The sequence below is a fragment of the Cryptotermes secundus genome, unplaced genomic scaffold, assembly GCF_002891405.2.
Source record: "Cryptotermes secundus unplaced genomic scaffold, Csec_1.0 scaffold337, whole genome shotgun sequence".
NCBI lineage: Eukaryota > Metazoa > Arthropoda > Insecta > Blattodea > Kalotermitidae > Cryptotermes > Cryptotermes secundus.
In genome coordinates this window covers 501,314-526,305 of record NW_019733323.1, presented here as the reverse complement: position 1 = coordinate 526,305, position 24,992 = coordinate 501,314, and the positions used below count along the sequence as shown (strand labels likewise).

Sequence of the window (24,992 nt, the reverse complement as noted above, 5' to 3'; positions counted from 1 at the left end):
CCCCGTCTTCAGGTAAAACCTACTTAGTTACGCACAGGGCCGCGCCATAGCTCAAGCGGTTAGTCGCTGGCTTGCCACCGCGGCGGCCCGGGTTCGATCCCGGGTCTGGTCAAGTGGAATTTGTGGTGGACAAAGTGGCACTGTGGCAAGTTTCCTCCGAGTACTTCGGTTTCCTCTGCCAATCTTCATTCCACCAATCACCTCCGCCTATTATCTGGGGCTGGTACCATAGGCCAGAAGTGGCCCCAGTACAAGGAACTTAGTCCCACCCCAATAACAATATAAAAATAATACTCAGTTGGGTCCAATTGATAGAGCTAACCCCTATCTATAGACAAGACGATGGATAATGTCCAAAAACATAATACATGTAGCAATAGACCATCGTCACAAACTTTTAGATCTTAAGATGCTTTCTGTATGGTTCCGTTTAATGTGTGTCGTTGGTGGTTTTGGCAAGTACGTGGTGATACTCAGTGACAGGCGGGACAAGGGGGGTGTTCTTCATAATGTGTACTCCGTACTGCCCTCAAGAGCTACTCGTTTTCTTTTTCGTGAACACTGATTACAGTCAAACGTGAAACTGGAGCAGCCACGTGTCACGTGAGGCGAAAGTGATTTATTGAGGATGGAGGGTTTCACGATCACCGCACACAACCATAAACAATATGCTTACAGTAAGGAACCATAAGTCTATCAGAATCATAAAACTGTTGTATCTCAATATCAATTATTTTGCATCATCAAGCAAGGCAGATCACACTGGCCGCGCGGTCTAAGTCATGAAATGTCTTCGTGAGTTCGTGTCCCACTCGAGGAATGGATGTGTGTGTTTGTGTTCTCCTGTGTGTAGGCAGCGGCCTTGCGAATGGCTGATCACTTGTCCAAGTAGTCCTACCGACTGTGTAAGAAAGGCTGTGAAACTGAAGAAGAGGCTAGGGCCCAACAAAGGGCTGTAGAGCTATTGATGAATGAATGAATCATTCACTTCTAATCTCGGTCAGGGCACAGATTATCCTGAGCTATTTTCTGGGTTCCTCGTAGCTGCCGGAAACAAATGTCGGATGACTACTTTGAATGAAGCCACGCACATATCATGCCACTTCTTTTCTAATTCATCATTCATTAGATCCAGTAATTCGAAGTTATACGCTCTGACTGACTGACTGACAGCGCTGATTAAGAAACTACAAATAAATACTCCCTTGAGTCATGCGAAAAATAATGACTATTTTACAAGTTTTAAAAAGGGCTTTCAACTTGAAATATGAACACATGAATTGCCAATATAAATTCATTTGTGTATGCAACCAGCGGACGTTGAAGTACGCCGCACGCGTTTCTTCAATAAACTGTACTGAAACAATGGAGCTCTTCACTTACTATAACAATGTTATGGATATATATTCCTCCTGATTAATATCCCGCCACCTTGTGAACACGAATTACTGCAAGAAAATCAATTTTATTTTATAAATTAAACTTAAACAAATTCTGTCAGATGAGCCATTTTTCATTTCCCAATAGCCTCTAACGAAACTCTCACTTTATTCGTTTCTTTATGCTGTACTAAAGTTTTGAAAATTTTTGAAGTTCACATGAAACTGGCTCTTTGTAGAGAGACAAAAGTGAACATGAACGCTCCGTTATTAACTTTAATTTTCACTGTCAGAACGTTTCGTTAACAACTGGTTCGCTTCTGTACGTTAACAAGATCACAGGGCACGATACAGCGAAGTGCGAAGCAATTAAATTGGATACGTGACATATGCTTGATATACGGCGTTAGTAAACGAACCAGAATGTTGGTTATAATAATGTGCCACACAAAGATGGGCCTGAAACTTCCACTTATATTATGCAACAATCTTCTATTTCTGTAATTTCAATTTGAGTGGATTTGTTACTTTACCACAAAGTACCCTCATCTACATACTGCAAGCCCTCGTTATAACGGATATATAGTGAGTTCGTTATAGCGATGTCCCCAATAACAGACTGAAGAGGAATTCACGGAAACACACCGCAAGATTACACAGTCAATACATGCAATAAACATATTAGAATCACACTGTGATCATATAAAGAATCTTATATTGTTGCTCTTTTTTATTTTAAATAGTTTTCTAACTGCGAAACCTTCACAGAGCTTCTAAATCTCTTAAAATTAACAAATGCACACAGCCAGATTTTGTATGCTACATCCGGGTCCATTATAACAAGAGGTTTACACTATATTTAGAGCTTAAATTTTCGTTTAACTTTAATGGACGATTCAGTAATTGAAACTGTTCACAGACTATACATTTATTTTCACATTTTGTGCTTCCCGAGAGCAGTTTCTTATATGTTTCAACTAATTATTATTTTATGTTTCACTGCATCTACATAACAAGGTAAAAAATTAAAGCTATCCCTGTAACGGGCCATGGAGGCACATAGGGTTCTGAGACGTTGAGAGTCCCACTTTATTTAAACAATCGGCTCACAGATGGTAAGGTCGTCAGCCTTACGCGCCGGCCGCTCTTTAACCCCCCAGGAACATTCCTGGCACTCATTTCTGTTAGATGCTGAGCCGGTCCAAAGGTCATAGTGCTGCTGGAAGGATTAGGTAAACCGAAAAATTCCATCTCATCGGGACTCGAAACCGCGACCTTCAGGATGTAGCATAGCGCCTCAATCAACTACACTACCACGTACCCCCTCACTGCATGTACACACAGAAACAATTTCATCAACACAAACTTATCCTAAATTTTCTACCCCGTTTTCCTATGGAATAGCTGTACTTCGGTTCTCTGAAACAATCCATTCAAAAGTTTGTTATCGATTTTATGAGACACAACATGACGTGGCGATATTCGTGGTCAAGATCAGAGGAAAGGTACCTTGTTATTTTCGCTACGCGATAGCTCATCTAAGGAACATGATTCACCCGCCAGTCGGCGCAAATAATTCAATCCATTTCGATTTTTCATTATTTATGTGCTGAGTCAACAGCTACAAAGCCACTTACAGAAATAGCGCACTGTAGATACTGGTAATTACATTGGAGACAAGCTAATAAGAGAGATAAAGCCACGAAACCGGTCCAGGAAATATCGCAGTGGACACTTACATTCCTTAGAGAACAAAGAAGAACATATGGACAATAAGAACAAGAACAATAATACCATGAAAGAACAGGTTGGTTTTGAAAAAAAGAGCAGTAACTTCTAATAATAGAACTTCAATTGATTCTAATCTTCGGCTTTGCATGCTAACTCAGAATGACAAATATATATACACAGACATACATTCCCAGTCGGAACTACCATTAGACTATAGAAAATGAATATAAGGACATTGCGGAGGGGTTGGAACCCTCCAAGAAGAAAAAGAACATACTACTGGCACCTTAAGAACAGGGATGTAGAAATATCGACCACTCTGGGAACTTTTGCAGGCAATGAACGCATAGGAACCCTACTTTTAAATTTTCTTTTTAAATTCGTTTAGTGGGGGTTGGGGTCCAACTGGATCCACTCGGCACGGCGGCCACTGATTGGCCTATTGTAGCCTGCCCCGGGTGATTATGATGATGGAGAATTTGGTGGATTGAAGAATGGTGGGGAAACCGAAGTACTCGGAAAAAACCCGCCCCAACGCCACTTTGTCCAGCACAAATCCCACTTGACCAGACCCGGGATCGAACCCGAGCCGCCGCGGTGTGAAGCCAGCAACTAACCGCTTGAGCTATGGCGCGACCAAGGGACCCTAGGTTGATGTTCATGGTGGTACACCTGGACCGACTGGCACCTTATGAGGGAGCCACTCGGGACGAGTGGCCTTAAGGAGGGAACAGAGGAAGCAGATAGAGATTGTTACAACGGACGCAGCCACAAAAGGAGGACACATCACAAGACAGAGTATACACAAAATATAGGAAGAACGACTGCCATAGCGGAAGAATGATATAATACGCGAATTTGAAATAGACGTATAAGATGATAAATCTTAACAAATGTTAATATATATAAATTATATTGTAATACATGAAGAATATACATTTTAAATCATTTTATAAACGACACATGATGGCGAGCAGTGCAATAGTTTAACGTAAATAACACCTGAGGATGGCACAGTGATGCCGAAACATGTAGTGAAGTGACATGTGAGATTGTGTGCACTAGAAGATGGCCAATACATACACATCATGGACGCAAATCAGTGCAACAGGACGCTAAAATACAAAGATGTCACAAGCAGAGCCCTCGTGAAAGAGGAAATGGCGGTAAACCTGTAGGAGTAGAAACGCTATTTTTCTTAATTTTCATAATTATGTACGGCGTACTTAACTTATATTTAAGTCTGATTTTATGCTCTGAATGTTGTTGATTTGTATACACTATGATAGGCCGTTTGCTTCATTCTTGACCACCGTCTCTTAATAATTTAATGAACTTAGCAGTTTAAAGCATTGTGAACTCTGTATATAAAGGTAAAGTTGTCCCTGTGCTTAACTAATTAAGCACTACGCCATGAAGGCGTATGTGGGGGTGGATATATAGATCCGCATTTTATTGACCTCGGCTCTAAGTAGAGGTGAGTTATCAGCTTCACGCCTAGACAGCTTTACCCATGGGAAATGGCCCCATGTAACCATTGAATAAGAAGCTGGATGGGCCGAAGTACAGATCTGGAGGAGTGGAAGACAGAAAATATATCGCTGGGCTGACATGGTATACTCTCTATACTACACTTTAGATATATTAGTGAGGGATGTAAGAATTTTGCGTGGATATATCAGGCTCTGGATGCGATCAAGTGGAAGCCACTTATGAATATGGATGTGAACTTTACGGGTTAATCGAAGGCAGACGAGGGATTATAAACTTTCCAACAACCTTCATCTATGGAGTTGCAAATAGTGTGGCATTCCATTGTTCTTTTCTAGCCTACTTTCTTTGGTTAGAAAACACAAAAGGAGGCTTATGAGTTCACCTTGCTCTCTCTGTCTGTGCATCCCCTCTGCCGTTACTAGGCAGTGGCCTGGTGATTACTCTCCCTTTGCAAAGAATACACATGGAATGTTGGACACGGTGTCTTCTGTGGTGTCCGTATGGTACTGTATACTCAAATAATGAAAGGAAACTAGGCGATTATTTCTTCCCAGAATTTATTATTTTAAGTCTGTTATTTAATGACGCCGCAACATGAATTTTAGCGCCGATGATAGGATGATTAATGAATAAGTAACCATTGATGGAATGAGAGTTTGCAGAGAAACCGAAGTACTTGGACGAACACTGCTGCATATCACTTTGTTCACCTCAAATCCCACATAGGATTAAATCCGGATTGCTGCGGTTTATTTTTGTGGGTCCATGGGACCGCTAGCAGAATGTGTTAATATCAGTCGGATATTAGAAATGAAAGGTTCTCAGCAAATAATAATACTGGTCTTTATTAAGACAAAGATTATTAACAGTACTATGAGTAAGCTGAGGAAAGACTCTCTGAAAGATTCTGAAAGAAATAAGGGTAAGAAGAGGGCGACATAATGAGAGAAACTGAGAGAAGTAGTGATGAAGACATGTTTGAAAGAGGAAACTCAGCAGGATGAAGGGCTTACCCAATTTCCGATTATGCTTTTGCTTCTGATAGCTTCCATCATGTTATAAAACCTCAAGATTGGAAAGTTTTCAGCGTAAGAGGAAAAGAGGGGAACAAGAGTTCTTGAACTAAAAATAGACTTAGTAACTCAGCTACTAGAGCAGTCTTAAGGAAAAACTTCTTCCCATCCTGCAAAATTCATACTCTCTCCGCTTTGAGTACGGCAGTAACATAAAAGATTGGAGGGTAGCATTTCACATAACCAAAACTAGCTTTATCAGTACTTTCTTCAGAATCTTTCTAACCGTTTGTAATCTCTAACGGATAAGCAGCTGAAAAGGTTACATAAAAATATACTGCTTATTCGATGTTATGACAGTAGTCAACCGTGATTACGTGTATAACAATACTTACAGAAATTCTGATTTTATCAAGTTGCTTTCAATTTATTTTCAACATAAGAGACGTACTGAATATTGTGATGATCTCTGAAACAATACATTTTGTTTATGAGTTCGAAAACAGTTATAATCCCATCTTCTTTCCCAAATTCTGAAGATCAGCATGCGAAATAAAATAATTTTTTATGAGAATGAAAAGGAAGGAAATTAATTATAGCAGTTTGAGCACAAAGGCCAAGAAGCAAAATATTGGACTTAGAAGTCACTAATTTAATTAGAAAACAAGGATTTTATGTAAAAATTGAGGCTTTCACGGCGGTGACTATGAAGAAAGCAGTCTTCTGGGATTTGGCACCGTGCATATGTGGTGTTAACCGACGTTTCGGAGGAACGTATCGCCTCCATCTTCAGGGTAGAAAGAAAAATATAAGAAATCCGCAAGCAGACTGCTTTTACCGGTTCTCACGGTCTCTTTGCTTGCGGATTTCTTATATTTTTCCTTCTACCCTGAAGATGGAGGCGATACGTTCCTCCGAAACGTCGGTTAACACCACATATACACGGTGCCAAATCCCAGAAGACTGCTTTCTTCAAGGATATAATGATTCACAGTTCTATACGTCATCTTATTCTGTTAGGATAGCAAATTAGAGAAAGCTAGGAAAATTGATAGGATGGGGAAAATGAGATATGCTTGTAGAACTTTAACAAATAATCTCATGGAAAACGTCGTGTTGGGAAATCTAAAAAAAATGTGGTATGATAATATTAATTATTATCTTACGAAACGAGGTTGTGAAGGCGGAAGATGGATGGAATTGACTTAGGATCATCTCCAACGGCTTGCCATGGTATTAGCGGTATCCAATCTCCTCAGTGTGTTACAATAATACAAGTGTATCCAAACATTGTGAAAAATTAGACTGTAAAACAATTTATATTCTTTTAATACAATTTTTATTTCTAGATTATTAAAGAAAGGTATCCCTGTGACATGAAGTGGAGATCCATAGGGTTGTGAGGCGTCGAGCCTGCCACAATTTCTCTAGAAAATTGACTCACAATTGGCGGTGAGGTGGTGAGCATTACGCGCTGACCGCCCTTTGCCCCCCAGAGGGATTCCTGGTACTCTTTTCTATTATAGGCTGAGTCGATCCCAGGGCAATAGTGCGGCTGGAAGGATTAGGTTAATTAAAAAATCCACTTCATCGAGACTCAAACCCGCGACCTTACGGCTTGTAGCTAAGTGCCCGAACCAACTACGCTACCTTGTTAATTTTAGCGCATTAAAGAACTGAAAGCATATTTCATGCAAACAGATGGTTACCACCCTGAAGTATGAGAATGTGTGCTTTATGTAATGTTCAAACTACCATCGGTCTTGTATCATAACTGCGCGTGCGTCAAGTGCCTTTCGGTTAAGTTAATGAAAACAGTTGGGACATGTGTAGCAGTATTAAAAAGAAATACGAACTTGTTACGAAAACTGGAGAGAAAAATCCAGCCTGAAGAATTGAGAACACGGGTGAAGTAGCTTATATGTTCTAAAGAAGCTTAGAGAGGACTTTAAAGGGCCAAAAAATGTAATTTTCAATTCCAGATTGTCTTTGGCTCTTTTATATGGATGCCACCTATGTGCTGGAAATTCTATTAGTGTCTGAAATCAAAATCTGATTAACTACTTTAAAAATGTGTACCACTTCAAAGTGGAATTTAATTATTTTTGCTTCTGAGTCCTGGGGCTTTTTACAGGTTGTCGTAATACCGGCGCAAGATCACAACATTTTCTTCTTTCATTTCTTCCTTTTTCTGCCTCCCACTCAAACCGTTTCTCAGATATCAGAAGAGTAAATAGTAATTAATTTCAATTCAATCCTTTTAATACTGAGCGTATTAGACAGCTGAGCGAAATATTAGGAAATACCAGAGAAAATTTACAAGTTTTCCGACTGCAAAAATAACTAAGTTTAAGCTTACGACCACAGCGAAATTCTCCCTAAAAACATAAAGCACCACTATTCCCTCATGTGAAGCATTTAACAATGAAAATGCAAATACCAATTATCTTAACATTGCTTCTCTTTCAGTCGCTATTACGGAAAATGCTCCTAGCCTACTGGTCTCTGCTCACAAGCAAACAGTAGGCGTATACTGGATGAAGCGAAATGAGCATTATAACAATTCTGGCAAACTAAAACGAAGGAAACCAAATTTATGTGCCTGCTCTATGCAACCGCAGTTGCTAACAAGAATTTCTAATAAGAACTAATCTCCTACTTTTCAAGCGGTTAGTCGCTGGCTTCCCACCTCGACGGCCCGGGTTCGATCCCGGGTCTCGTCAAGTGGGATTTGTGGTGGACAAAGTGGTGCTGGGGCAGATTTTCTCCGAATACTTCGGTTTCCCCTGCTAATCTTCATTCCACCAATTTCTCCACAATCGCCCTCACCTATCATCTGGGGCTGGTACAATAGGCCAGAAGTGGCTGCAGTACAAGGGACTTAGTCCCACCCAACTAGCAATAAAAAAGTCGCCTGCTTTCCTTTGATACGACAAGGACGGCACGGAGAAAAAGAGGATATGCACAGACACACAGAGTTAGGTGACCTTAGAATACACGAAAAATTAAGGGGAAGCACAGACAGAGGGCAACGTCATCTCGTGAGCCTTATGAGCCTGACAAATTAGGAGAACGCACAGATAATTGGACAGAGACGGATATAGAGCCAGAAAGTTGATCTCATACGCCTCATTTTATTTTATTTTTCGAAATGAGGAAAGTAGGCTAAAACAGACAAGTAGCATTCTATATTTAAAAATTTAAATTCGACTATCAGTGCTTCTGTTTCAAAACATGTGTATGCACACTTAACTATCGATGAAATTAGAAAAGAAATCTGTTCTTCCCTCGGGGTTTTCTTAAAATAAGTTGTGTTTAAAAATGAAAGAGCTAATTTACGATTTACGATGGTGCTGAGTATTCACGTTGATATTAAAACAATTCCTGACCGTGCGAAAGTACATCACGTCACACACCTTCTACATATCTTTATAAAACACATCTTGAACCCTTAGAGCTATCAACACATAAGTAAGTAGTACAAGTCCACCAAGTGTAATTAGTTTAACAGGAGCAAGTAAAAATTCTGCCTTCACTTGTTTCGACCATTACTGGTCATCGTCTGAAGGCATAAGCAACAATATGAAGGAATTACTTTGCATCCATTGTTGTTTATACATAGGTAGTTCCCATGGTATTATGAAAGGACTTGCAGAAGTTGAAGAAACTGAGACTAAAGAGCTATACATTTAAAATTTGATTCTTATATCAGGTGTAACTGCATAGAGTCATCTATAATAATTTTTGGTCGAGCAGACAGAAGATATTTATTGATGACCTGTTTTTAGTTACGTATAACATTTTACCGATTGTTGTACTGTGAACTGTGTGTGACACATGTAATCCAGTGAAGCACGCAGCAGTGTGTGGGGCGTATCAGGGTCCACAGTAGTTACAACTTGGCTTCTGCTGCCTATTTGTCTCTCCGTATTGAATGCCCGTGGCGCGACCTACTGCCACCTACTGATCGCTTCATGAATCGAAGGATGCATTAGCAATAAAATTATATTTAAAGATAGTAATTTTTTTTAATTCGCTTAGGGGGGGGGGTGGAGTCCAACTGGGTCCACTCGGCACGGCGGCCACTGATTGGCCTATCGTAGTCTGCCCCGGGTAATTATGATGATGGAGAATTTGGTGGAATGAAGATTGGCAGGGGAAACCGAAGGACTCGGAGAAAGCCCGCACCAGCGCCACTTTGTCCAATACAAATCTCACTTGATCAGACCGGGGATCGAACCCGTGCCGCCGCGGTGGGAAGCCAGCGAATAACCGCTTGAGCTATGGCGCGGCCTTTTAAAGATAGTAACTCACAAATCTTAATACACGAGCACGATAATCGAGAAAACAGCCCTTTTTGAGCCATAGTCTTCCTTAGAAATTTCTGTCAGATTTGACCCGGTTTCAACTTCTTTGGATTTTGCTATGTACGAGGTATCACTCTTACTTCCTGTGTTCTCTCTGCCTACTTTTCGTGTTTAACTGATGTACTAAGTGGTTATTAATTACACTTACACTAAATAAATCTCTTGGATGGCCTGTATGAATCCTGAACAATTAGTTTCTTAGAGGCCCATATTAAACAACGTAATCCGCGAACCGAATTTTGGTCAAAAAAATATAATTCAGATATTTCAGATGTATTCTAAACAAGAAGCAAATCATTTCATTATTAAAATATTACAAGTCATGAAAATACAGATATATATTTTAAAATAAAATGCCAAAGATATGTTTCTAGTGTTACTCCGTCCTTTCTCAACTACACCAGGCTACACCGCCGAAAGAGAAGACGATGGAAGAGCAACCGATTCTCTGCAACTGCCTGTGAGCTCTAAGAAGAATCACGATAACTTCAGGCTAGCCACATTTTTGTTCCTAAATTCGAAACGGTGACAGCCCAAACAGGAAACAGTTTACCACGAAGTTCCACAAGAAGGTGAATGGTAACAGAGCTTACCTTTACTGGTACCGTCAGGTCCTCTAAGAATTGTGCACTCTTCTATGGTTCCGAATGGAGCAAACAACTGGCGTACATCTTCTTCAGTTTGTTGCTTGCTAAGCATACCCACAAACAGCTTTCTGTCTTCTGAAGACAACCACAGGTTCAGCCGAAAAGAGACAGAGAAATGCATGACATTAGTATATTATCAGGATGACTAACAACAGCGCATGCGTGACAAGCCGTGACACAACACATCCACTGCATATGCAAACAACAAACAATATAATCACAGATGACCACTTTTCTGATTACGTCTACATGGAGGAGCCCCTGCGACAGTCTACGGACAGGCAATCGGAAGGTTTTGCAAATAAAAGTATAATCACCACGACATGAAACGTACAGAAGGCGTGGAGGTTAGTTCTAATAATTTTAAACCGATGCACTAGATGGAGGTGATTGGCCAGCTTCATGCTTTCATATCTTTATATACGAGGAAGTAGACACCAACATTCTTTGGAGAGGAGGCAAGGTGAACCCCAAACCGGACGGGACCTGGTGGTGAAGACACACTTCCTCCCTCTACCGAGAATAGAACTGCTACTTTCTACTCAGTAACATCACAGCTCACTGAAAAGTCTGAACGTTCTTGAGTTGTTTAAAACACATATTCAACAAAGTACATTTCACATGAGTCGAATTTTGCATTAGTCGTGAATAATGAACTGGAAACAAGGCGAATAGAAAGATTTCTCTTGAGGCACTTAGAAATATCATGGAAGAACTAAAGTCACCATAGTCGGCCTTCGAACCAAGATTTCAACTCGGTACCTCCTGAATTCGAAGTAGCATACCAAACTATTGCATAGCAACGTTAAGTCCATTCCAAATTACATATTGCTCGTTTAACACCGACCGTTCTCTGGAGAGATCTCAGCAATTTAAAGCATGAGTCACATTTTCGATAATTACCAGTCCGAACCACAGCACGAATATCAACGTTCCGAAGATAGGATTCCACTGGTGCTCTATACTCATGTATCTGACGTTCATAACAGCCTTAACCAGACACATCATTATCGCATTCTCGGTTTTTAAATTTGGGGCTTAATCTCTGACCCGGCACTTAGACTGGTTCCAGAGCTAGAAATTTAGGGTTTGCGTTTCAATGTTATCTTTAAATCTCTGTATATAACATTGATCTTTTTACCAGCAAATTGGACGTAAATTTTAGGAAGAAACTAGTGAAATGCTACATTTGGAGCATACCTCTGTATGGGGCTGAAACATGGACACTTAGGGCAGTAGATCAGAAACATCTGGAAAGTTTCGAAATGTGGTGTTGGAGAAGGATGGAGAAGATCAGTTGGACCGATTATGTGAGAAATGAAGAAGTGTTAATTAGAGTCAGTGAGCAGAGGAAGGCTAATTGGATTGGTCGTGTTTTACGCAGAAACTGCCTTCTAAAAGAAGTTATAGAAGGAAAGATAGATGGGCGGATAAAAGTGACAAGAAGACGAGGAAGAAGACGTAAAAAGATGCTGGATGACCTTGGGGGCAGAAGAGGATACTGTCATTTGAAGTAGAAAGCTCTAGATCGCATTAAGTGGAGGATTTGTTTTGGAAGAGACTGTGGATCTGTCGTCTTGACAGATTACTGATGATGATGATACAACTTTGAACAAACCGCCACAATGAAACCTACATTCCTTCAAAATTTCTGTAAGCTTATCTGTTTCTTTTGTGCCGGTACTTAAATTACATACAACTTCTTTGTTTTATGTACCCCCCAAAATTCCAGAAAAAGAAAATCACGAAATTCCTTCGCCTGTGTCGAGGAATACGATAGTGTAGTTGTTTGAGGCACTATACTACAAGCTGTAAGGTCGCGGTTTGATTCCCAATAAGGTCATTGGATTTTTTTCAATTGATCTCATCCTTCCAGCCGCATTATGGCCCTGGGGTCAGCTCAGGCCCTAACAGAAATGAGTACCAGGAATCTTCCTGGGGAGTAAAGTGCGGCCGATGCGTAAGACTGACAACCTTACCGCCATCTATGAGCCGATTTTCTAGAAGGTGTGGGAGCCTCGATGTCTCAAAACTCTATGAGCTTTCACGGCCTGTTACATGAATAGCTTTATATTTTACTTTTCTTGCCAATTTCTCCACGTTCTGTACCCTCGTTCATTTATTTTGCTTTCTGTTTCTTTCCTATCTGGGAGTTCACAGTAATCTGAAACTATGTGCCCTTTAGGAACACTTTAAACATACCGGTACAATTTATTTAACAACTTTCCAATAATACGGAAATATAAAGAATAACATTTTCATTTCTCTTCTGTTCCGTTCGACTGAGCCAATTCTTCAATTACCTTTGTGAAAACAAGTTCCAATGCTAATTCATTTGAGATTTAATTAACACTGTCGAACAACTCAGATATTTTACGATAGGTCGGAGGATGTGTAAAACATCGAGAGCTGTGTTAAAGCGTAGAGTTGCTACAGGCAAATGGACGGAAAGAAGAGAAGCCACGTACTTCATGTATTTAAAACAAATACCACAGAACGTTCCTTTAAAATTTTTAACACTATACGAAAAAGAATTACACAAAGTAGCATTTAATCTTTCTTTCGTGAAAAATAAATTTCCTATATAGCCACAAACCCAATTCTTTTTATATTACCAGCCGTTTAGTCAGTGCAGTAATTTCCGTGTTACCTAACGTCGCTAATAAATGCGGTATCTCAGGTGTGCCAAGGTCTGAGCCGCGGAAGACAGAGTACCTTCAGGGGAATATTCTGAAACATTTGCCAGTTATCAGACATTTTCTTGAATATTCCGTTTTCTTTTCAAGAAGTTACCCGGTGTGATTTCGATCTCTTGCCTTGAGGTAGACATCCATTCCGATATTAGGTGCGAAATCTGGGAGACAGCCGGCGTAGCTCGGTCAGTATAGTGCTCTACAGAAGGCTGTACGACCGGAATATCATGTTTCGATTCTTAGCCACAGCAAACATTTCTCTCTTCACTATCCTGTGCAGAACTCAGGGACTCACACAGCTTTCTGTCCAGTGGTCACTGGGGCCGATCTCCCTAAAGTTAAAGGGTAAAGGATAAAGGGTGTGAAGGTAATCACTCACATCTAGTGCCGAGGAATAGAATATGTGGAGCTATACCTCCAATCCTATATGTCTTCGTGGTGATAACATATTAAAATTTGAAGTTTATCTAAATAACCGTCAAAAAGGCATTTCCTACTTCGCAGAAAACATAGTATGTTCGTATTGCAAAAACCAACATGTTTTTGCTTTTAGGGTAAAAATGGCTGTTTATAATGAGAATCATAAGCAACATAGAAATACGTTCCTTGAAAAAACGTAAATCATGAATGTTAAAGCAGTCGAAGTTTATAGTAACCAGAGCGCTTCTTAAGGGTTACTTAAGCACAGGGACAATTTTCTTTACATGACATCTGACTCAGGAAGAAAATTCATTAAATTCTTTAAATGAGTGAAAGTTGACTTGACATACGACATGCGTCTTTCTAAAAGATGCGTGTCTTTATGCCTGTCAGAAATGCCGCCACATCATCACCAATGATCATGAAAGAAGGAGACAGTGCTGGGTGACTACTGCTGAGGTAGCGTAAGCCAGTGATTCAACACAGATAATCACAAACTACGTCATTGGACATGTCCTTGAGGCAGTGCCACCCAATTCACAACCTACCTCCGTAATCTTGTCGGTCTTCCAAGTCCTCCAGAGCTTCATGCCATGGGAATTCGGTATTAATTGCCTGTCTTCCTATTCCATCAACAGCCTCAAACCATCTTAGTCATCTTTCAGCGAAACTAAAATCTGTGGCTTCAGTCCGCAAGCGAACTGTACCGACCGAGCTACCGCCGCTCGTCGGGGAAGTTAGTGCCAACTTTAGTGGATAGAGGGTGTCGCGTGGTCAGCGCAACGAATCCCCACAGCCGTTAACCTCTGTTTTCTAGACTTTCATTATCCTAAGAATAGTACGTGACATTTAAGATCATGTATCGTAACTCATCATATTGTAACATCCTAAACTACCAATTTCCTTATATTTCATCAGTCTAAATAATTTCTGAGCACTTTGCTTAAACATTTATATTTCCTGTTCTTCCTCAAATTAACAGAAATATTTATGTGTTCATATAACACAAAAGCACTACTGAGAAACTATAAACTTATTTTTATTATACTTCGGAGACCTGGTTTTACTTTTACTTTTTTACTATTTCAGTGAGATCACATTGGTAACAATGATAATGATTTTCAGGTTCGTGATAATACTCATTAAAGTATTATTTCTAAAAACTAGTTAACTAATTACTTTGTGTTGAACCGACAGGCCTGATGTGACTGTTTCAAACAACAGAGGAGTCTCAGAATCAGAAGGGTCTCATAATATGACTTGAATAATCAGTAAATAGAGAAAATGAGAAATGCTTAACGGCAAGTTAATGCAGCTTAACCCTCCGAAGCTCAGCATCACCTTCATATAAAAATTCAGTTTCTACCTTACAGAAAACAAACTGGTCTCCTTGCAGAAACCGATAGTTTGTGCTGGTTGGGAAATAAATGCTGTTCTTCTGAGAATCAAACGAAAACAGTAACTGTATTTTGTGGGTAAAAGCAGAATTTAACAGTATAGCACAACAATTAAGCTATTGCAAATTATGTTGACTCGCGTACAATTTTACTTTCAGAGGGAATTCATTATTTCAGGAACATTTATTAACCCGATGTGTGTGATGTCTCTCTCTTAAATTGGTAGCTACTCAGATCGGAACTACATTACAGGCGTCCACTGACATATGTGCATAACACTGCCTCGCCCCAGCAACAGCTACTAGCTCCTGTGGCTCCATGCTGGAAGCAGGGGACAGGGTTAGAAACACACAGGACACTGCAAACCCATCGTATTTCATAGCCATGTATCATGAAAGCGAAATGTGATGGTACTTTTTAGGGATGTTCTTTCTTGTCATGACTTCCATGCTACCAAAAACGTGTCTTACAAGCTGATAGATGCCTTACTTTACGCCTCTTAAAGTAACTAAAGCAAAGTTACCCCTGTAACAGTCAGTCGAGGTTCCCACATTTTCTGTAGACAATCGGCTCACAGATGGCGCTTAGGTTGTCAGCCTTACGTGCCGGCCGCCTTTTACCTCCCAGGAAGATTCCTGGTACTCATATCTGTTAGAAGTTGAGTCGACCCCAGGACCATGCGACTGGAAGGATTAGGTCAACAGAAAAACCTAATGACCTAATCGGGAATGGAACCCCCTACGTTCTGGCTTGTAGCATAATGCCTCAACCAGCTACGCTATCGCTTGCCCTTACTTTACTTTCTTTGAACTATATTAGCGTAAGAAGCCACACAAGGCGACACGAGATAGATCGCATGCAATTTACGGCAAGCAGACCCACTGAAATTTACGCCTATAATACTAACCCGCAACACTTTAATCTAAAAAAAGCAACCACTTACTTGAAATACATAAATATGTATAAATTCACGTTTATCTCGTTTAGGATTAACCATAACTTAATGTGCTTTAAATGAATATTGCAGAAGTAATTAACGTCACGGATTAAGCTGTTGGGTTATTCCGGTTATAAGGATCGAAACGGTTCCTCCAACCCCTCTGTTCCATGTCACTGCAGCCACATTTCAGCTCTCATTAATAGATCTTTTCTTTTTTGGTATGCGGCATTCTTTACAAATTGTCTAGCCTTTCCTTGATAATTCTTTATTTTCATTAATATTTGATATTTCCAGTTATTTCCTAATATCTTCATTACGTTCATGACCCGTCATTCTGCATTCAGCATCGCTCGATGTAACGCATTTCTCACGTCTCATCTCTTCTCATTTGTTCCTACATGAAGGTTCAATATTCGGAACTAAATAAAGTCATAGATATGACTACTATTCTATATAACCGCAAGATATAATTTCTTTACCTTTTAGCAGTGTGTTTTTGTAGCCTAAAAGAACCAGTGAAATATATCGTTTTATGTTAATATACCGTCTCTGTGGTCTAGTGGTCAGAGTTCCTGGCTACAGATCCAGAGGTCTCGGGTTCGATTCCCGGCGCTACCAGATTTTCTGAGAAGTAGTGGGTCTGGAACGGGGTCTACTCAGCCTCGTGAGGATAACTGAGGAGCTATTTCAAGGAAATAGCTGCTCCGGTGTAGAAAACCGAGATTAGCGGCCATGGGGATCATGCGACACCCTCTATCCGCTAAAGTTGGCACTGACTTCGCCGATAAGCGGCGGTCCGTCGGTCGGCATAGTTCGCATAGTGACTCAAGTCAAGGAGTTTAGTTTTAGTTTAGTTTTTATGCTAATATTATTTTGTGAGTCTAAGCCTATGCAGCAACAAAAATAATCACATTTCTTGCTTGATCAAACGTTTCAATGTCTAAAACAAATTCTGCTTTCACGGATTCGTTTCCTGTAATGCAGAAAATTGCGTCACAAAATTAATGAGACTGATATACGTGAGAATGTTTCATAAGGTGAATCAAGTTCGAGAAAAGGAAGGACAAAAATTAATTACGAGATAATGATTTTAAATGGGTTGGCATAAATGAATTTAAGAAGCAGTTCTCCTTCATAAGACCGGAGATGAACTAAGATTTTATAGGAATACCATTTTCTGGTATGTGACACCAAGTAATTTGGTAACAAGTTACTGACATTTCGGAGAAATATATTACTTCTATTTTCACTTAACACATTTTGCTTCACGGTTGCTTTCTACTCGGTCCTATTAGACGGGGAAATTTGGTAAATATTAAATCGTTCATACCAATTAATTATATTTTCTCGGGGCTGTGGTATTTTATTCTGATAATTTTATAAGGAAAAAGGGACTTTCCTCGTTTTCTTATGTCAGTTTAAACGAGAAACTTCTCCGAAAACCGAAAGAAATTAAAATTCCCTGTTTTGCAAAAAACTCTATGCTAGAGGTCTTAATAGAAGGGATATGTAAAACAATTCTTTATTCCCTTTACAAGTTGTCGTTCAACAGAGAGTTCTTTACATCAGTTTCACTATTGTTTATATTTCAGTGATTTTATGTTTCTCCTTCGAAAGAGCTAATTACCCTTTCTCTGATCTCTTTTGGGTTTTTACGTAACGCGGTGCACCATTTTGTTGAAGGACTGTATGGACACTGCTATTTGTCTCACTAAATAGACAAAATTACAAGTATATACTTCGAACAAAATTTATAAAATTGACGAGGAAAAATAAATTTTGTTGCAAACAGTACTTGAAATTTTCTCTTATAAAATTGTATTTTAGAGCAAAAATGCTTATGTTTATTTTGTTTCTTTGGGGCTGTTATTTCCACTCTTATATCATATCAGGAAAATGAAAATGTCTCTGCAGTTTGAAAATCTGGATCCTCATATATTAATTAACAAATATTTATATAGAAAAGTGTTTTCTCCTCGAAAGCAGAATTACAAGATTTTCTGGGTATAAAATATTAATTCGGACTACTGCCGGCTTACACAAATATTCAATATTCCCTGAAGAGGTAATTTCGTCATATTTTCACGATTTTTCATATAAACAATTATTGACGACACTCGTTTAAGTCTAACGAAGACAATAAAAGTTTCCAATACTGAGTTTCCTCTTTTACAGCGTAAAAAGGAAGATAGAAATAAAGAAATAAAAGAATTGAAGAAGACATAGTAAAGAGAAAAGTGAAAGAACAAGAGGAGAGAGAAAGAAGTAAGGAAAAATGGGAGAAAAAATAAAACAAAGATATTTGAAGAAATACTTTCTTTGATGGTAGGGAGACAGTTGTGAACAGAGCAATATTCTTCTGTTCTTACAAATTAATTTTAAAAGTATGACGCCACCAGTGACTGTGGGACCGATTACCGAACATACAGTGATGCTCTTCTACAGCACATAATTGCCATTTAATATCCCTAGACGAAACACAAAAGCATACTTTCCAGGCAGGATTGCTGCTCGACCGCCATCTTTGGGACATAGTGGTTACACAAAGGGAATATTTCAGAGCGCTCTGGGATTTCAGAGACAACTCTCGCAATGCAGAACTTACTCGCATCAATGCAAGGACAACCCAGATGCTTCCGTTACACCTACAAGTATGCGAAACTGAGGATGTAACGATTTATTTATATATGTAAACTTTCGAATCTGTTTCTGGCACTGATTACGAAAATTTTAGACGTGAATTTTGTAATGTAACTGAATTATAAAGTTGCAAATTACATTGGCAAAAAGCAAAAGAAAGGGGCTTTGTCAATGTCCACAAAAACAGTTCAGAAAGTTTTTAAAGTTCTGAACTACAATCAGCAGCATCTAAAAAAATTGCACCCAGTCCAGGGCTTAATATGTCGTATCACTATAATTTTCTGTTTAGGTAAGGGGCTAGTTGCCCTGCGCCCAACGTTGAAAGTGAAGGACGACTTACTGTCGCCAATATTCGATTGCTTATTCAGCATACTCGAAGATGTGGCATGCCACAGCAACAAGGGTTCCGTATATTAGGTTTATCAAACTAAGAAGGACATGTAGCACGCATCTGAGAGATGAAAAATATATAGAGAATATGAGTCGAAAGGTTGAGGGTCAGTTGAGATACCTAGGAGTTCAAGTGTGGCTAAAACAGAATGGATATCAATGAATTGGAATGTAATAATTTAGAATGGATTCTACTGGATTAGGATAGAGACCAATGGCGGATCCTTACGAACATGGCAATGAGTACTGGGATTCTATAGAACGCGAGCTCTTCTCAACCAGATGACTGGCTATTTGAATCTCAAAGAAAGTCTGCTTGATAGAATTACTGCACATAGTAAATGGCTGATTGTTTTTAAGTGAAGTTGAGATGTGGGACTGAGTCAATCATTTACTAAAAAAATCAATATTTTTTTCATAATTATTATTTTATTAAGGAAAGATTTTTTCACCAAAAGCTTGTTTGGAATAAATTGCGGTAGAAATAGAACTGCTTATATTTGAAGAATGCCACCTTCTGGGATGTGGTGGCGTGTAGGTCTTGTGTGAACCGACATTCCTTGCCGTCTTCTGGGATGTGGCTTCGTATCGAGTTTGTGTGAACCGACGTTTCGGAGGAGCCTCGGTTCACACAATATTTACACGACGCCACATCCCAGAAGACAGCATACTTTATAGCTACTGCCGTGAAAATTTCAAATCTTACGCTTTATATTTCTTTATTAAAATGTTTTCCATGTACAGTCCCGTCTATAATTCCCTTATTATTAACAGCAGTGCCACGGAATAGCGATCGATTTGCAAAGTAAGGGCTACCAAGCAATGAAACAGGCGTGAATGCGTGAATGCGTTTCACTTTTGCACTACAAAACTTGTTATAGTCTCCCAGTACCCAGCTCAGAGACGAGCTGAGGGAAAAATTGGACAAAGAATATTATATACGAGTCTAGTGTTAACGCCCGTTGAGAATTCAATGGGAAGTCTGACCATTTTTAAACAAGTTTTCACACTATTAAATTGCCCCTTCTCTGCCGTCTTTCTTTCAAGTTCTACACGTCAACGGATGGTGCGACAAGGCCGACATCTAAAGCTGTCTCCTACGAATAACAGGAACAAACAATCTACAAGGTTTCCTTCATATATCAATCTACACTTCACACTTTCTACATAACTTACTTTCATGAAATGTATTAATGCTTGGAAATTAGTTGCTATGGTACACTGAAACTGATTAATTTCAGAGTTTTCATTTTAGGAACCTGTAATTGAGTTTAATGAACAAGGGTGTTTATTTCAATTAATTAGATTTTGATAATATTGCAAGACGTAAATAATAAATAATGTTCTCCCTTTATTTTGTTTAAAAGTTTCGCAGAAATACTGACGTGTTTGCAACAATATAATAAATAATACTTTAAGTGCCAATTAACATTGTTTTATGGGTAATAATTCAATCTTGAATCCCTCCTCTGGTAAAACGTGTGTATTAATTTTTTTGCGCCTAGAATATCCACAGGTTTTTTTTAAGAATTTCATCATTAAGCCCTTGATCTAAAACATAATGCGCGCAATAAAAAGTTTTTGAAGTTCAACGCTTTAGACATAAAGTTTCCTATATTTTTAAGCAGAGCCGGCCGGCTAAATGTCTGAGCCCACTGCCCAGAAATAAATTTGGGGTCCTTTATTTCACAAATTATTTCAGATTTTTAGATATAACCTTCTCAGATCGAAGCTAAAATCTAGTGATGTGAAGCATAACGTATGGTGAGGACAATCCTCTATGTATAAACAGTTTTATAAACAAGAGCATAGCTTCTTCTGTTTTGGGACAATCGAAGTGGGGTCCTCCTTGAAGATGGAAGCCCCCTGTAGAAGGACCCACCCCCTGAGGCTTCAGGGTTTACAATGCAGGTCCGCCCGGCCTTATCTCCAACTAATGTTGCATTTAAAACAATAATATTACTATCATAGTTGCTGAAATGTATACATACGTATTAACCACACTTAAAAAGATTTATGAAAAGATAAAATCAAACTGCGACCACCACACAGAAGTGCATCACACCGATATATTAAATGTATTGTATCTTTTTACCTTTTCTTAATGCGTGTACAAGCCAACGTACCTTAAAAAGACCCTGCAGATTTCGTGGGATATGAGGTTTAGATTCAAATTTAAAAATCTGAAATTATATGGAATATCCTCTATTTCGGTTTTAGTTTTACATGAACGCAGTTAGAACTTCTGTGAAAATGATATTCGTGCAATTTACCTTTAAGTTAAGTGAAGGTAAAAGCTTCTTGAAGGGTTCTAACCAAAGGCTATTGGTGAGGCATTATTTAAAGTCTTGTAAATGTACAGGAGATAATATTGTAACCATATATCTGAAGCAAATGCATTTGAGATTTCAAATATATAATGCAATGTCCTTGGATTTTGGATTATATATATACATTTTTGGCAATGATAAGCAATTTATTCCAAATTCTGTAAATTACAGTGGACTTAACTAATTATTAATTTATATGCAACATATAAGGACACTATTGGATAACCTAATTATTTACCATCTTGACTTCGAGGGGTTCGGAGGTCATTATGAAAGATATATAAATTTTACTGAATCTATGTATAGAATTTATCCATAAGATATTCATTTATTAACACCAATGCCCCTTACTCTGATTAATAATCTTCCAACATTCACATAAATAATAATAAATTAATATGAAAATATACTATTATTATTATTATTCCTCTTCTGATTTTTTGCGTCCCATCGGAGTACAGGGTCTTCTTAGATCTTATATGCGAAGCATTGTTGACAACCAAAGCTATGAAACACATGTTGTACTCTCCAACAAACAACACAAGTATACACACCCAACGACAACTCTAAAAGAAAATTTGCTTTTGAAATATTCATATATAAAACAGAGATAAAAACACAACAATAACTGCTAACACACGAACACCCAACGAACGAACGAACCAATCAACGAACGAGCTTTTTATGAGGTGGAGGTGATGGGAAGATCAGGGAATAAAAACAAATGAACAACGTAAATTATCACTAGTTACACCACACACAACATTTCTAAAAGACGAACGACACTGTTAGTAGGTGAGGGGAATTTGTATGTGTGGGGCGGTGAAGTGGATTGTGCAGGACAGTAAACTAAAAATGTGTGGAAAGTCTTCTAGCACACAGGGAAGGTTTTATTTTATGCAGCAAGTGTATCTATTAAAAGGGGGATTGGTGATTAATTAAAAGAACACGACATAACATGGTAGATATATGACTGGAAAGTTGGAAGTAAGGGTTAGGGAGCTAGCTATCTCCTGGAAGTCGAAGTTACCTTCAGCTGTTTATGGTTGTCTCCTACTTCCAGAAGATGGCACTGCCGCTCCCGTCCCCCATCATGCACTCTGCAATACAGAACAAAACAAAGATGGCGGCTACGAAGAAAATCAACCAATTGTGAAGACAAAGTAAGGAATCATTATTTTAAAACTAGAATTATCTTTCCTTCAGAACATTTTATTACAATGAAAATTGTTTTAATTAACTGAAGTTTCAAAATATTCCACTTTCTCGTAAACAAGAATAATTCGCCTTATAGGCTATTAGATGGCGCTTCTATACTCGAAAAGGTGAAACCTGAAACAGAACTGCATACAATGTAACATAATAAAATTAATACACCATAACAGGTTTAAATACAAATGTACTGCAATATCATACAGATACGGAAGAGAACACACACCACTGTTACAGACTTCTGGATAATAATGTATTTGCCAAAACACAACTCTCATTACTTAGAAGTAATACGCATTAGGATGGAGGGAAATACACATTGTCAAATTAACTCTGTTACCTCTCATTTCTAGGTACAAAACTCTGGAGTCCAGGAATATTTCTGTTGCATCTAGGCTTACAATTACTTCCTAACAGCTTATACTATAAAGTTGACAGGATTCAAAGTACTCGAACTGCAACTTCAGACTTATATTAACTTCGACATATAATTGCATTTTCCTCAACGAAACCCAAAACTTTTAATTTAGAATCTCATAAAACCTTCATTTTCTGATCTCTTCATTGAAGTTAAAAGCTAATAATACATATTAAACCAACAGATTTCAATTATAATTATACTTATCCCCAAAAATAACTTATAGCTATTGCTTTATTGGAATGGGGTATACAAAGTTTCGTTTATAAATTTCCAGAACTAACATTTTTATTTAATTCGCTTACTGGGGGGTGGAGTCCAGCTAGATCCACTCGGCACTGTGGCCACTGACCGGCCTATTGTACCTGCCTCGGGTGATTATGATGATGGATAATTTGGTGGAATGAAGATTGACAGGGGAAACCGAAGTATTCGGAGAAACTCCGCCCCAGCGCCACTTTGTCCATCACAAATCTCACTTGACCAGACCCGGAATCGAACCCGGGTCGCCGCGGTTAGAAACCAGCTATGGCGCAGCCAGAATTAACATTTACATTAGAGCAATACATTCGGATATGATTCACGTTCAATATATAACTATAATTCATTGAAGATTTTCAGAACGTAACAGGAAACTGCGAACTGTCTTATTTTTAAGTTTTTAATGACAGTACTACAGCATCAGCCCATACTCAATATTCTGCTTATAAGAATCAGCAGATCCCATAGTATCGGTAGGTACACAATCCCGAAGCGAGCCTCACTGTCCTCAGAGAACAGAAAACTGGAGCTCTACAAACTAGAACCGAGCAGAGATTAACCGTTTCACAAAACGAGCAGACCAACGGCTTTCTCTTTTTAGCTTCTCCCATTATCTTCAATGTAATAATAAATCGCCTGATAGGACATGCAAATTTAAGTAATAAATGATTGACTCCACTTCAAACTTTAAGCCTATTAAGCTACACTCAGTAATACCACCCAAATTTAAAAGCTATTGAAAGTTTTACAGTTAATTACCACCAATTTTTGGAACATCTAACAACTTTACAATCCATATCTAAAATGTATTAATAAACGGCTCATGCATGCTCATATAAAAATATTCATCGTGCTCCCTGCTCCTCTTATCCTTGTGTTGTCGGTAATCTTAAATGTATTGGAAGACATATTGTGTTTTTTTTTGTTTTGCCTAACTCTATATCTCACAAGATATAATAATCCTACCAAGTCATTCATGGCCAAGTAAACCTTTCAACTTACTAACAAACTCCGTGGCCTGTAGTCCGCAAGCGAACTGAGCGACCGGCTGAGCGACCGCCGCTCGTCGGCGAAGTTAGTGCCAACTTTTGCAGATAGAGGGTGTCACATGGTCAGCGCAACGGGTCCCCACGGCCTTTAATCTCGGTTTTCTGTACAGGAGGCGCCATTTCCTTGAAATAGCTCAATTATCCTCATGAGCCTGAGTGAACCCCGTTCCAGACCCACTGTTTCTCAGAAAATCTGGTAGCTTCGGGAATCGAACACGGACATCTGAATCTGTAGCCAGAAACTCTGACCACTAGACCACAGAGGCGGTCAAACCTTTCAGCTGAAAGAGATAATTGCGAAGTAGGAACTGAGAAGGGAAGAACGTGTGGGGAAGCAGACTTAACGTAAAATCCCAGGGACTTAAGGAATTCAGAGAAACTGAATGAATTTTTCTTATTTTTTATCGGATGAGACTGAGGCCACTTGGTACTGCAGCCACTATTAGCCTATTGTACCAGCACCAGCTGTTGATGGTGTTTGCGGAGTAATTGGTGGAATGAAGATTGATAGAGGAAACGGAAGTACTATTAGAAAACCTGTCCCAATGCCATTCTGTCCACCACAAATCCCACATGACCTGACCCGGGATGGAACCCGGGCCGCTGCGGTG

At 39.0% G+C, this 24,992-nt stretch overlaps 1 protein-coding gene across 10 annotated transcripts in view; it reads right to left on the bottom strand.

Moving 5' to 3' along the window:
• Positions 1-24,992, bottom strand: part of LOC111867958 (CUGBP Elav-like family member 4) — a 239,562-nt gene that overhangs the window by 174,197 nt on the left and 40,373 nt on the right. For 6 of the 10 annotated variants that reach the window (XM_023858205.2, XM_023858213.2, XM_023858209.2 and 3 more), the window contains exon 3: positions 10,578-10,706. In XM_023858205.2, coding sequence (XP_023713973.1) covers positions 10,578-10,706 — 129 coding nt within the window. Of the gene's footprint in view, positions 1-10,577; positions 10,707-22,471; positions 22,542-24,992 lie in introns of all 10 variants that reach the window. The other 4 variants (XM_023858207.2, XM_023858210.2, XM_023858214.2 and 1 more) reach the window with 3 other exon arrangements.